The sequence below is a fragment of the Cyrtonyx montezumae genome, unplaced genomic scaffold (genome assembly GCF_038088225.1).
Source record: "Cyrtonyx montezumae isolate F1298 unplaced genomic scaffold, pur_monq_1.0 scaffold_45, whole genome shotgun sequence".
Taxonomy (NCBI): domain Eukaryota; kingdom Metazoa; phylum Chordata; class Aves; order Galliformes; family Odontophoridae; genus Cyrtonyx; species Cyrtonyx montezumae.
This window is the reverse complement of record NW_027072051.1, coordinates 631,163-643,963: the sequence shown is the minus strand read 5'-3', so window position 1 is coordinate 643,963 and position 12,801 is coordinate 631,163. Positions and strand designations below refer to the sequence as shown.

The 12,801-nt window shown below is 50.9% G+C and overlaps 1 protein-coding gene across 7 annotated transcripts in view; it reads left to right on the top strand.

Moving 5' to 3' along the window:
* Nucleotides 1-12,801, top strand: part of PPP1R12B (protein phosphatase 1 regulatory subunit 12B) — a 115,875-nt gene that overhangs the window by 34,653 nt on the left and 68,421 nt on the right. For all 7 annotated transcript variants that reach the window (XR_010622878.1, XM_065747466.1, XM_065747463.1 and 4 more), the window contains 5 exons: nucleotides 8,529-8,619; nucleotides 9,034-9,204; nucleotides 9,872-10,055; nucleotides 10,550-10,662; nucleotides 11,253-11,297. Coding sequence is in view for 6 of the 7 variants with exons in the window: in XM_065747466.1 (XP_065603538.1) it covers nucleotides 8,529-8,619; nucleotides 9,034-9,204; nucleotides 9,872-10,055; nucleotides 10,550-10,662; nucleotides 11,253-11,297 (604 nt within the window). In the remaining variant the exon portion in view is untranslated. The remainder of the gene's footprint in view (nucleotides 1-8,528; nucleotides 8,620-9,033; nucleotides 9,205-9,871; nucleotides 10,056-10,549; nucleotides 10,663-11,252; nucleotides 11,298-12,801) is intronic.

The window sequence follows — 12,801 nt, the reverse complement described above, 5'->3', positions numbered from 1 at the left end:
ACCATGTCTTGTGAGCTATGCTGATGCAGAGGTAAAAGCCAGAAGGTTCCTCCCACCTTCCAGCGGAGCTTTGAAACTGAGTGGTGCTGCAGTGTGCCCAGGGGTGGGGGGAACCTCATGTCCACGTGTGTTCCCAGAGCAGGATCTGCGGAGGGGTGACGGCACGTGCTGAGCAAGGGGACGTGTGGTTAGAGAAAGGCAGAGGTCACCAAAGTGGGGAGGGCTGACTTTGGAAGGAGGCCGAGTTCAGTAAAACAAAATGGAAAAGGAAAACGGCAGGCAGTTGTCAGGGAAGCGCTGCATGGATTTCGGTTCCCACTGGCAGCTGTTGTAGCAGCATTTGGTCTGCCTCAGTGTTTCCAAAGCTCCAGCTTTCTCTTAGCAACAAAAACATAAACAAGCTTATCGTCTAATATTAGATCACAGGGATGTCTCAGAACTTGTAGCCTTAAATTATCCGTGTGGAGCCAAAGATTAAAGCAGAAGACTGTTAGGTCTGGAGAAGAGTGAGCAGCAGAGCTCACTGCTGTGTTGTTTTGCACCCTCTGCCAGCCAGGCACCCTCAGTGCCTGGGTGTGCATGGCCAGCTGCTGGGGCTGGGTGCCCACGCCTGGAGCTGGGTGCCCACGCCTGGAGCTGGGTGCCCACGCCTGGAGCTGGGTGCCCTCTGTGCAGCCTGGAAGCGTGCCATCCTCCCCAAGCCATCGTTTTGCCAGCCAGCTGCTTTCTTCTTTTCTGTGGGCACGTTGGTTGTTGGGCTGTTTTGGTGATGTCCTGCCGGGGCTGAGCAGTCCCACGTTCCGTGTGCCTTTGTCCAGCTGAACGCTGAGCAGCTCCTGTCTGAGCATGAGTTACAGACGTACGGATGCTGTGCACAGGGCATCTCCCGTCCAACCCGTTCTTCCCAGTGAGAACTGATGCCTTTCTGGTTCCTGCGTGCTGTGAGCAGCTGCTGGGGGCTCAGGGGGTCCTGCTGCCTGCAGCACACTGCTGCCTTATCTCCTTCCACGAGAGGACAGCGGCCCCTAGTGCTGGCAGCCCCTCTGCGAAGTCCGGCTGTGATCTCATCCTTGCGGTGCTGGGGCTGCACTGTGCAAAGTGCCATCAAGCTGAAACACAGCTTGTGTCACGAGAGGTGAACCTCAGCAGGGCAGGGCTGGGGGATGGCAGCCTCTCCTGAGCCAGCCGTGCTGCTCCCGGGGCATCACACAGCCCATAGGGTCGTAGGATCAGCAAGGCTGGAAAAGACCTCTGAGATGGTAGGGTCCAGAGTCACCTCCGTGCTGTGTGCAGGGACCAGCTGTCCCCAGAAACTCCTGTGGGACGGTCCCACCTCTGTTCTTGGTTCTGTGGCTGTTTTAAAAGGAAATTCTCAAAGTTGAAGCCTTGCCTGTTCAGCTCAGAATTAGGAATTTAATTTAAAAGGTTCCAGCAGGGTGGTGGTGCTCACCATCAGCGAGCTGCTCGGGGTGGGGGCAGCCTCTGCCTTGTGCCCCCTGTGGCAGACTGTCACACACCTTGAGCTCAGAGCGAGGTGGGCTCGATCCTGAGCGGCTGAGGGCTGTGCTCAGTTTACCATCTTGCCCTCTAAGGTTTCATCTAGAAATGTTTCCAGAGGAAAGTTCACTGATGTGCAAGGTAAACGTGCCTGGCAAATATTTCTATTTTCTGCTTTGTTCCCAAGAGGAATCCATTCTTCATTCTAAGGATCCAGCTGCTAATTATAGTAGCGTATATTAATAATATATTAATAACTGAATCCTCCCCCACCAGCACTGTTAGATGAACAGATTCTGGCAAGTTCTTCAGTCCTTTAGCCTCGTGATTCCTGTCCAAATTCAGAACATGACTCCTCCAGGGTGAGTGATGCCTGATCCGTTAACCCTTCTGATTTCACAAAACAAAAGCACAGTGAGATCCTGCTCTCATCAGGAGTTAAACCATGGGACTCGAATTCAAGAGCTGTTTAAACATCACTGGAGAGGAACGGATGGAAAAAGCTGTGAGTGCTGTGTTGCTGCCACCTCGTTCTCTGACAGCAGTGTTTGTCTCCATCATCCTTATCTCTGAGCACTCAGTTATCTGCAGAGCTGATGTGCTGGGGACACGGGAAGGGAAGCTCCCGTAGCTCCCATCCACGCCACGCAGCAGAAAGCAAAAAGTTAAAAGGTCCTGTGAAGAAGTGAGCAGTCATGTGGCACCTGCTGTTGAAAGCTTTTATCTGCCACGCTTTCTCAGTTAATCTCTTTCAGATAAAGTTGTCCTTCTTTTGAGAGGCTGCTGGTGCAGATGACGTGGGAGGGCAGGAATTCTTCGAGCCGTTGCATTTGCCATGTTGGGAAACGTTGAGGCCGCTCCTGCTGTATCAGAAATCAGCCTGCATTTTTATTTGGAAAAAGGTCGGGGTGTGGGATGGGGGTCAGTGCTGAGCCTGCCTTCCTGTGGGGCGGGCGAGCAGGTGTGTGCTCAGCTGCCCACGGCTCATCCTGCGCTCAGGGGAAGGAAGGGGGGATTTTGGCACTTGCTTTGGGCAGAGGAACCCAGGGCAGAGGTTGGCCTGCTGTCTCCAAGCAGGAATATATGCAGCATCCTCCAGGAATGGGCAAGGAAACAGAGCGGGCACTACTTGAGCTAAGCAATGTAACAGCAGCCTGACAGCCTGGAGCGAGCAGAAGGTAACGCTGCCTTTCCCCATCCCTTTCTGCACTCAGAGTTGGTGTGATTTCCCCCTTCCTTACTAACCCTAACCACTGACACCCTGCACAGATGTAACTTGAATCTGATGGGAGCTCTGCTCATGGGTGAGTTGTGCAGCTGGGGCTCCGGCTCCATCTGTTACTGTCACCTGAACTTCGGGGTGTTCACTGATTTGGTTCTGGCTATGAAACCGAGGAGAGGACCTGAAGCGTTCGTGGAGGTGCTGTGTGGGTACAGCTGAGGGTTTTTAGCACCAGCTCAGCTGTTCTGCCCGAATCTTTGCTCCACAGCACCGACCCGTGGATGCTAACGGCGGAGGAGCAGGCGAAGCTGAGCAGTGACCCCACTGCTACGGGAAAAGTTTCTGAGCCAACTTAATAAATCTTCTGTTCCTGAGAACAGCGGAGTCATGAAATTGAACCAGAGCCTCTGGCGCACGCGGAGAAATCGCAACCTTAGCTCAGTGGGAAATGGGAATCTGTTATACATTATTAACACTGGGTGATGTTTTCAGTAATTGAGCCGGGGCTGATTCGTGCCTGTGTGTGTATCCCCTGCTCCTCCGCAGGCAGCAGCTCCCGGCCTCCTTCCACGGGGTGGCAGCCGAAGGCAGTCAGATGGTGTCTGCAGCTCAGCTGAGTGCTCCTCGTGGCCACTGAGTTCTGTGGGTTGGCTGGCTGTGGAAGCAGTTTCCCACCTATTCAGATTTGTGTGGAGTGTGTTTGGGTCAGGAGTGTCCTGCCGTGTCTCAGCGTGGAAACCAGCTTCTGGGATGGCTGTAGTAGGGCTGCTCGGGGTTGGTTAAAATGTCACGTTCCACTGTTTGACTTTTCAGAACAAGAGAGCAGTACCGAGGGAGGTGAGGACCTGTGCCTTCACCTGGCTGCTCATCAGCTGCAGGAGATGGAGTTTCGTCCCTCTCTGTTTCGTGTGAAGGTTCACGTTGGCTGTTCTGTGATGCAGTGTTACGCTGCTCGGTGTGTGCTGAACACAAAGCAGTTCCAGGTGGTCCAGCCTGGAAGGTTTGCGCTTGCAAGATTGCAGCTAATTGCATTTAGGAACTGAAGGGAAGCTCAGCAGGGAGAACATCTTGCTGGCTTGCACCATGCTGGCAGCACTCTGCTTTTGTCTTGCAGAAAAAAATAATCCTGGATTATTCGTTGCTGTTTCAGAAAGAGGAGAAATGTATCCCTTAAATATCTCTATGGATCTAGATTCAGAGCACCAGCAAACCTGCTCCAGGTGAGCACAGGCAGAATGGGAGTGCTCCTGGAGCATCAGCTGCCATACGTGTAACCTCAAACCACGGGAACATCGCATCAGAGCGGAGTTCGGAGGAGGGATGAAGGGGGATTGTTGTGATTAACAAGTGACAGACATCACCAGGCTCCCAATCTCTCGGATCAGCACCTGGATGCACAGTGCAAAGCGACGCTCTCGCAGATAGAGGATTTCATCTCGTGCTTGTTAACCTGCAAATCGAACTGCAAAGGGGTGATTGAAAGTCAGGCCTTCAGAATTCCATGAGCTGAGAGTTCGCAGTCCGGATTGGAGCACAGTGACAGCTCTCAACAGCCAGGAGCAGCGTGGGAGAGCAGAGCAGAGGCCTGGAAATGGGAAATGCTCTGAGGAGTCTTCTCAGGCCAGCTGCAGAGCGTTTTTAGGTCCTCAGATCTCCTTATCCTTTTGTCCTCCACTCGTTAAATACCTCAGCCTTGTCTGGCTGTCTCCCCTCTGTCCGGTTCCAGTGTTTGCAGTGGGATGTGTCCTCCTGTCCTGCCTGCTGGATGCTCTCACTGTGTTACAGTCAGACAACTTTTGTGGCAGCTCCTGCCATAAGTTTCCCTTTGCTGTGGGCTGATTCACACAACGTGTTAGCACGGGGATCAGCAGTGAGGAGGAGAAACCTGCTCTTGGATGTGGGTGCAGGAGAGGTGCTTCAACTGTCCTGGTGTAACTCCCAGTGATTGATTTGCTGCTTTAATACTGAACGTAGGGAGTTGTGCTTTGGAACTGCTGTCAGCATTGTTTCCTATGAAAGCTGCTCTTCTCTCCCCAGCTTATGGATAGCTCCTCTGCTGATGGCAGGTTTCCAGCTTGTAGGATTGCATTGCTGGGATGCTGTACTTTTCCAGTCAATTTCAGAGGAACTGTATCTGTGCTTCAGATTTTCTCTGTGCTGTTCTTCCGCCCTTTGTTTGCTATACATCTGGGCAGACGGATCCGAGTGCGAAGGGAATTTGAAATGCCTGCAGTGTTTTGGATTTTTTGGCTATTCCAGACGTGTCTGTAGGCTGAATTGCCCAGCCTGAGCCTGGCTGCCCTCACCCATGTCATCCACGAGCCTTGTCCTGGTTTCTGAGAGCACAGCCACTATAGCCTCTGGCATGGAGTCTGGGGAGTGCAGGTCGGGCTCACTCTGAAACTGGAAGGAGGATTTGAACTGAGGAATCAGAGGGTCACTATCACTTATCTGTGTGTCCGTTATGGCACTTTACTCTGCACCATTCACCCTTGGCAGAGTTGTCCCTCCGTGGTGTCTGCTCTTCTTCCAGCACAGGTTCCCTCGCACAGACTTGGTGCTGCATCCTTGGTTTGTCTGCTTGGATATCCAGGCTGTCATTTGCCCTACTTGGCCTCTCCCTTTCTATTTGTGTTTCACTGCTGCTACTTGAGCTGGTGGGAGCAGTTGGGTTCTGTGTTTGTGTCATAGTGCCCCAATTAAAAGAATTAACGGTGCAGATTGGTGTATTCTTGCAAGGAAGCACACCACATAGGGTTGTTTCCTTAAAGATCTGCACAGACCATACATTTCCTAGAGGTAATAGGGTGCCACAAATACTGCACTTTATTGAGCAGCATACGTCTTGAAAATCAAAATCTCTGGGATCGTTTGCAGCCCACTTTTGCCTGCCTGTCCCCTGCAGCTTGCTGTGATCTGCAGTTTTCTGCCTTGGAGAGCATCCCATTGCTTTGCCCAGCCCTGCTGCGTGGCTGCACCCCGGCGTGCTGTCTCCCTTCAGTCACTCCTGCAGCTGTGGTGTCTGCTGCTTGCATCCGAGCCGTGAGCAGCACAGCCACCTTTCATAGCCAGGGAAGGAAAGCAGCAAAGCCGTGGCTGCTTCCTCGGTGAAAGCAGCAATGTCACTGTGCGGTGGCTCTGCTGATTTGTATCAGAAAATTCGTTTACCTCATACTTGTAAAATGGCCTTGGGTGAGCTCCGAGCAGTGGGGAGTTGTGTAAATGGAAACCTGAAGTCAGCAATCAATAGAGCTGCGGCCCGGCTGTGCCGTGCTGCCTGGCAGAGTGCTCCTCTGAATGTTAAGTCGCCGGTGCAGGTTGGATGCAGAGTTGTTAACGATGCTTTAAAATACTCCTATTCCTCAATAAATTCCGCAAGAGCAGAGGGAGAGGTGTGGGGGGAAGCAGGGCCAGGACACAGGATGTCATTCCTCTTGCTGTGCTCACACATGCTGTATCTGAGCTGCGTTAAGTGCGGGAATCTCACACTGCCCATTCGTAGCAGCAGCGTTCCTGAGCAAGCCCAGCGTTCCCCAGCACCGCATCTGTGCTTCGGGCCCTCCTCCAGGCAGAGGGTCACGCATCCTTCCTCTGGTTCCTCCCTGCATGCATGTAGCTCCTGTGCTCTCACTGCTGAATCCTGTGGTCCTCCAAAGCATGAGAGCTGAGCTCCACCAATGCAAAGCCATTGCAGTGAGCTGCCTGCTTATCTGCACGGTGACTTGATGTGCGTGTTTTAGGATATATATTTTTTTCCTACAGCTCTGAGCTCAGCTTGCAGTATATTTTACAAATGCACTCTTCCTGTAGGTAGCTGATTGCTTCTGGATGCTCTGCGAAGAGCCGCTATCCTACTTGTGTCAAAAGCTGCAGAAAGCACTTATTGTTTCCTTAATGTACCATTACCTGGGCAGCCCATTTGCACAGCGTAAAGGGGAGCAAAGAGAACTAGTTGTCTACAAAATGAGGAGCTGCACGGCTTTTGCACATCAAACAGCAGGTTTTTGTTCACGAAGCTGCAAATTCTTAGGAGGCAGTCATCGCTCTGAATTTTAGGCACTTCCAGTGTTGGAGCATCCATCACAGCCAGCGTTTCTGTCCGGATAATCAATGGGAAGAAATGAGCTCCTCTGCAATGCATTCACATGATCTGTGCTGGAGGCTCTTGCTGAAGGTGATGAATTGCACCCGGGAAGTGCGGCTCTGTGTGGGCAGCCCAGCTGTAGACATCTCCATCGTAGCCTGCTCCCAGGGCACGGCTCGTCTCCTGCAGGTCAGCCGAGCCTTCATCCTCCTCCTCCTCTTTGGAAGTCCGTGGGGGCAGTTCAGGGCCCGACTCTTCGACACTGTGGTTGTGTTGGCTTGGTTTCTTCCAGCTCCCGCTCTGACACATGACGTGCAGAAGGATGCTCTCCCATGCAGCCAGAGGAAGCCCTGTAAGCTGACCAGGGGTGACTTAGTTGGGAGGGACCTGAAACGCCCTCGACTCCAACCCCTGCCATGCACCGGGTCACGCTGCGCAGGGCCCCGTCCAGCGTGGCCCTGAGTACCTCTGGGGCTGAGGCACCCACAGCTCCTCTGGCAACCTGTGATGAGAGCTCTGTGTAGTGCTGGGCACGAGGTCCTGAAGAGAGGGATAAAAGCTGTGGGGCAGACGATTTGGGAATGATTCAGCCTCAGGGATTCATTGGGTTTTTGCCATAGTGCAGCAAAGTCAGTAATCTTTCTGATAAATTGCTGGATCAGATGAAAAATCTCTTCAGCCCATTATGTTGCATAAGAAAGTGGTCTGCAGCAGGGAGACAGGGGAGGGAATCCCAGGGCAAATGAACTGTATTCCTCGATAGATCTTTGTTCCTTTCTTGGCTAATTACCTACCTACATCTTTGATACTCTGCTAACCCGTGGCAGTGATAGACCTACAAAAGAACATTTCATTTCAGGCACTCTGGTTCTTGTGCTGCGAGACAGCGTTAATCATCATTCCCCATTAACCAGGCTGAAGAATCCAATCTAATTAATCTTTCCTAAGATGGAAGCCAATCCACCAGTATGGAAATGAGCCTCACCACGGTGCTCTGCTGCAGCACTGCTGAATTCCCCTTAAGTTCCTCCTCGGTAAATTCCTGCACAGAGTTCAGCTCAGATATTTTCCTGTGAATAATTCTGGGATCTCCCGGGTTTAATGAAACCCAGTGGTGGCACAGTGTCTTTCAGCTGTGTGCTTTCTGGTCCGAGGGGCTCGCCTCACTCCAGTGCACACTTTCCTTCCTTCCCCCCCTCTTTCTGCTGTGTTTTCCCTTCGTGCAGTGCCTGCAGCTCAGCAGGTTCCTGCTGTGATGGGTTTCATACTGATGAAGGCAGCAGATTGCAGGAATCTGACCGTGAATGTAATGATGGGAAGGAGGGTCTGAGGAATGTGCCAGTGCAGGATTTCTTTCTGAGATCTTAATCTGAGCAAGAGGTGTTTGGTTTTCTTTTGCTAATGAGTGTAGTGAGACATGGATAGGGGTAAATAATATACCGTGTACTTGCACTTTTTTAACTGTGCTTGTTCAGTGCTAAAGAGTTCATTTAGAGGCTGCAGGGAGGAGATAATGTGTGCATTTCTGCATCCCTTGCTCGTAGGAAAGGTGTCCCGGAGCAGACAGCAGCAGTCAGATGGAGCTAAAATGATGTTGGTAGATATGAATAATAGAGAGTAATAACTCAGCTCTGGAGCTCACTGAGTCAGGAGGGCAGAGCACGTGGTTTTATTTTTGTTATAACCACTTTTGCCTTTTGTGTTTGTTTCCTTCTTCCCCTCCAGGTCCTACCTGACCCCGGTGCGGGACGAGGAAGCGGAGTCACTGAGGAAGGCGCGATCCAGGCAGGCCCGGCAGACACGCAGGTCCACACAGGTACATCTCCGGGGCTGTGTCAAGGAGCAGGGCTGATCTGCTGTGATCACTGCTTAGCATGAGGGCTTTGTCTGCCCAGGCAGCAGTGGAGTTGTTCTGCTAGAAGTGCACACGATGAACTGTTACGGAGCGCTGCTCCGAGTGCTCGCGGGTGGGATTACTGAGCTCTTATTTCTACAGCTGCCTTTCAGTTTGTAGCTGCATAGTGAATCCTTGTGTAGCTCTGACTCTGTGCACACTGAGAAACGTGTGAAAGGCATCAAAACGCCTTTCTTTGTGTTGGTGTAACGCTGAGGCCCACAAGCGTTGGGTCTGCGGGGCAGAAGCCCTCTGGGCACCTTGAATTTCCGCGTGAGCTGGAAGACATTGAAATCTAATGGCACCAATGACAAAATCCTCACTCTTTGTCTCCAGGGCGTGACACTGACAGACCTTCAGGAGGCAGAGAGAACCTTCAGCCGCTCGCGGGCAGAACGGCAAGCTCAGGAGCAGCAGAGTGAGAAGGCTGAGAGCACTGAGCCCGCCGAGGACGGCAGCGAGAGGCAGGAGAGCCGCTCACAGTGGAGCAGAAGCACAGACGAGGAGGTGATCCTCCTGCCGTGCCTCCTGCTGCTTGAGTTGTTGAGCCATTCAGGCTGAGAGAGCTTCTTCTGGGGTTCCCTGTTTGTTTTAAGTGGGGCAGATGTGCTGGGAAGAGTACTGAGGATTGTCCTTCCCTCGGAAGGGTTGTATGTATGGAAGTTAGGTGTTCCTTTGCTCTCCGCTGACAATTGCATTCCTCTGTTTCTTAAACCAGAAAGCAAAACTGTAAATCATAAAAGTGGAGCGATAGAAATGTTGCCTGGATCCGTGCTTAGGCTCAGTCCAGTCTGCACAGTTTCTGCTTGCATCACAGCACAGATGTTCTGCATGCAATGGAAAGCTAGGTCGCCCAGTTCTCTCCCCCTTCCACTGCTCCTGTTCTTTTACCCTCAAAATCATTTGTTTCTGAGATCACTCATTTGTTGTGATATTGGCAGTGGGGGCAAAGGCAGTGACCCTAGGCTTCCCAGCCATGGGACTTTACAGTGTGTATGTCTGTAGCTGCACAGTGCTCTCAGTGTTCCAGTTGGTGCCTGATCTGGTGGGCAGTGGTGATGGCTTTCAGCAGTGAAGGAAATATTACGCTCAGTGATTGCTCAGCTGCGTGAAGTCCCAGGCTTGTGTTTCCCCTCTGTTGTGCTGACTTGTTGTCACATCTGTTTGTTTGTAGACTGTCTATCGGCGGTTAAGGTGCCCCGTGCAGGCAGACAAACCTACAACACCTGTATCTCCTTCCACGTCAGCTCCTCTCCTTTATACAAGTTCTTACCTGACTCGAACAAATAAGTATCTGGGTCTGGACTCTGTGAATCCAGCAGACTTCCGAGGTGCAGCCACAGAGATGGAGAAAAATGGTATGTACTGAGCAGAAGGAAAATAATCCAAAGCTCAGGGGTTGTCATGGACAGAAAATAAGTTTCCTTGTTCAGATGGGCACAGTGTTGGGCTGCCATCTCAACAAACAGACGTTGTGTGTTAATGTAGGGCAGAGCCTACTGCTTGTAGAAGAGGATAAAAGAGCTTTCATTTTGAGTAACGTGAGTCTATGTAGTATTTAGATTGTAGAGCCAGGGTACTGACTCCACTCCTGTGGTTTGTCCTGAGAACAGAAATGTGCTGTGGTGATCTGGTGAGAGCTGACAGTGTGATCTGTTTGCTCTTGGATAAAGGAACGTGAGTGGCCAGGTGCAGTGCGGCGCTGAGGTTCCACTTTATTTGCTTTACTCACTTCTCTGTAGTGTAGCAGAGGCCAAAACGACCTTGATCAGCTTGAGAAGATGCACAGTGCCTTAGCAGAAGTGCAGGTGTACGTCACTGAAACCAAAGCAGTCTTTCTTTGCTTGGCTAGAGTGCGAAGACCCAGACCTAGACGACAGATCTCCAAACAAACAGTCAATCCGAGAGAGACGGCGGCCAAAAGAGCGGCGGAGAGGCACCGGCATCATTTTCTCAACAAAAGATGTGAGTTTGGGTTCCTTAGAGAAGTGAAACTTGTTTTCTAATATTCTGGGTGAATTTCCTTCTAGTCCCAAGCTCAGGATTTTTTTTTCCAGGTCAGTTTTTTCCCATCAGTCCTTCCCTGTCCTAGTCCTCTTTCAGACTGGCTCTGTGAGAAAGCAGCAGTCTTCCTAGTGGCAGCCACAGATATGCTGAGTGTTTGGAGTCACAAACAGCTCAAACAGGACCGTACTGGAACATCAGAATCTCTGTGAAGGCCATTGGAAACGCTCCCTTTTCATTCTTCTCAAATGATTCTGGCGTTTTATCTTTTTTACCAAATCTTCAGGAGCACTCACATCACTGTAGCAGTCCTGAGAGCAGTGCTCTCTCCACTGCTAAGGTCCTCTAGATGGGCATTAGGGTACCTTACATTACCTGATGATCAGCCACAAGCAGCTCCACGGGCCCTTCTTCTGGTAGAAGTGGTAGAAGCTTTAAAGTCAAATCCTAAGCAATACCTTATCTTGCTATGATATTTAAACAAAATACGAAAGAAAATAACACAGCTGTTTCCCAGGCTGCCTCATGGTAGTGTTCACTTTCCATCCTAGGATGACGACGACGTTGATGGCAATGAGGAAGCGAAGGAAACTCGGGTAAGTGAAAACATCTCCCGAGCACCGGGGGCAGTGAGTCTGCTGTGGCTGAACTGTTGTTGGTACACGAGGTTCAGGATCCGGCTGTGCTGGGGGGGAGCTGGGGAGCACTTTCTTACTGACAGATGCAGGATGTCTGCAGACCCACCCAAGGGCCAAAATCTGCTCTGAACGGGAGTGAGTGCATTACAGAGAGAGCAGTCAGAGCAGCAGTGTGCAGGGAGTCCCAAAGAGAGAAAGCGTGTGACCTTGTGTCTCAGCATCATCCTGACGTTGGTTTGGATGGCATGTTTTCTAGTTCTGAAATCTGTGCTCTCATCTCCTCTGGATTTGTTTCATGCAGGAAATTATCTTGCCAAGCAACACATCAGAGGTTGTTCTCTGTTCCTCTGTTATTGCAGTAGTCCCATTATCCTGCAAGGCCTCTCTTCGTAATGATCCTTGAGTCCTCCCAAATTGACTTGGTTTCTTTTGTTGCTGTCTGTCTTTGTCTAAAACACATTTGAGCCTGACAACATGACTTACTCCAACACTGTTAAAGCTGAGTATGTTTCCAAACTCTCCAAGTGTGATGTGCAAACCTAGAAAAGCAGTAAGCTGAAGGTTGCACGGAGGTCAGCTTGGCAGAAAACACTGAGCTCAGAGTAACCTCCTCATGTGCTTTGCAATTCAGTACAGTGATGGAAGCATTGTTGTATTGGAAAGTTAACTTGTTCCTTGCTGAAAATTTTCAGTAACTCTTTAGTTTTACATTCAAATCGAAGAGATTTCTGTGCTGCCAGCATGCCCTCAGGTTGGCAGGAGTCACCGAGCAGGATGGGACACAGTCATAGCACCAAGCAGCTCGTACAGTTGCTGCTCATTAATAACTCGCCATTGTGGGCTGACAGATGCAACCATCATTGCTGTGAACATGAGTGCAGTAAGATGTCCCATTGCAGACCCTCAAATCCCTGAGTCTGTGAGCAGAGGTTTTTCTCCAGTGTTTGCATCTTGGCTGCTAAGTAGGCAGATTGTGATGGGAGCCAAGCAAGGCCCTGCTTCGATTCCCTCCTCCAAACTGTGCAGCGGTGGAGTTCAGCAAAGGCAAGGTAGGTGCAGTTTTTGCTAAAGGAGAAGATACACATTGTTCCAATTCTCAGAAGTGGATGAATTATTTTGGCTGAGAATTACAAACCCAGCGTGGGAAAGCAGCCCAGACTCTGGCTGAGTGGTAGGCAGCTCAGAGCAGCCCCGTAATAGGATGTGTCAGGGAGCCTTCATTTGTTTTGCTACCAGCCCTGCCTCTCTCCCTGTGATATAAACTGCTTGAATACATTGTGGAAAGTTGGAAGAGCAGACAAAGTTTTATTGTGGAATAAATATTCAAGGGCACAAAGGCTTTGGCTGGAAAAAGCCTCTGGGGAAGCAGTTTTAGGAGGGTTTTTTTGCATGATTCCACTGGGAGGAATCTGTAAAGGAAAGTGCCTTTGTTCGGATTGGGCAGACCTGAGCTCAGAGCAGA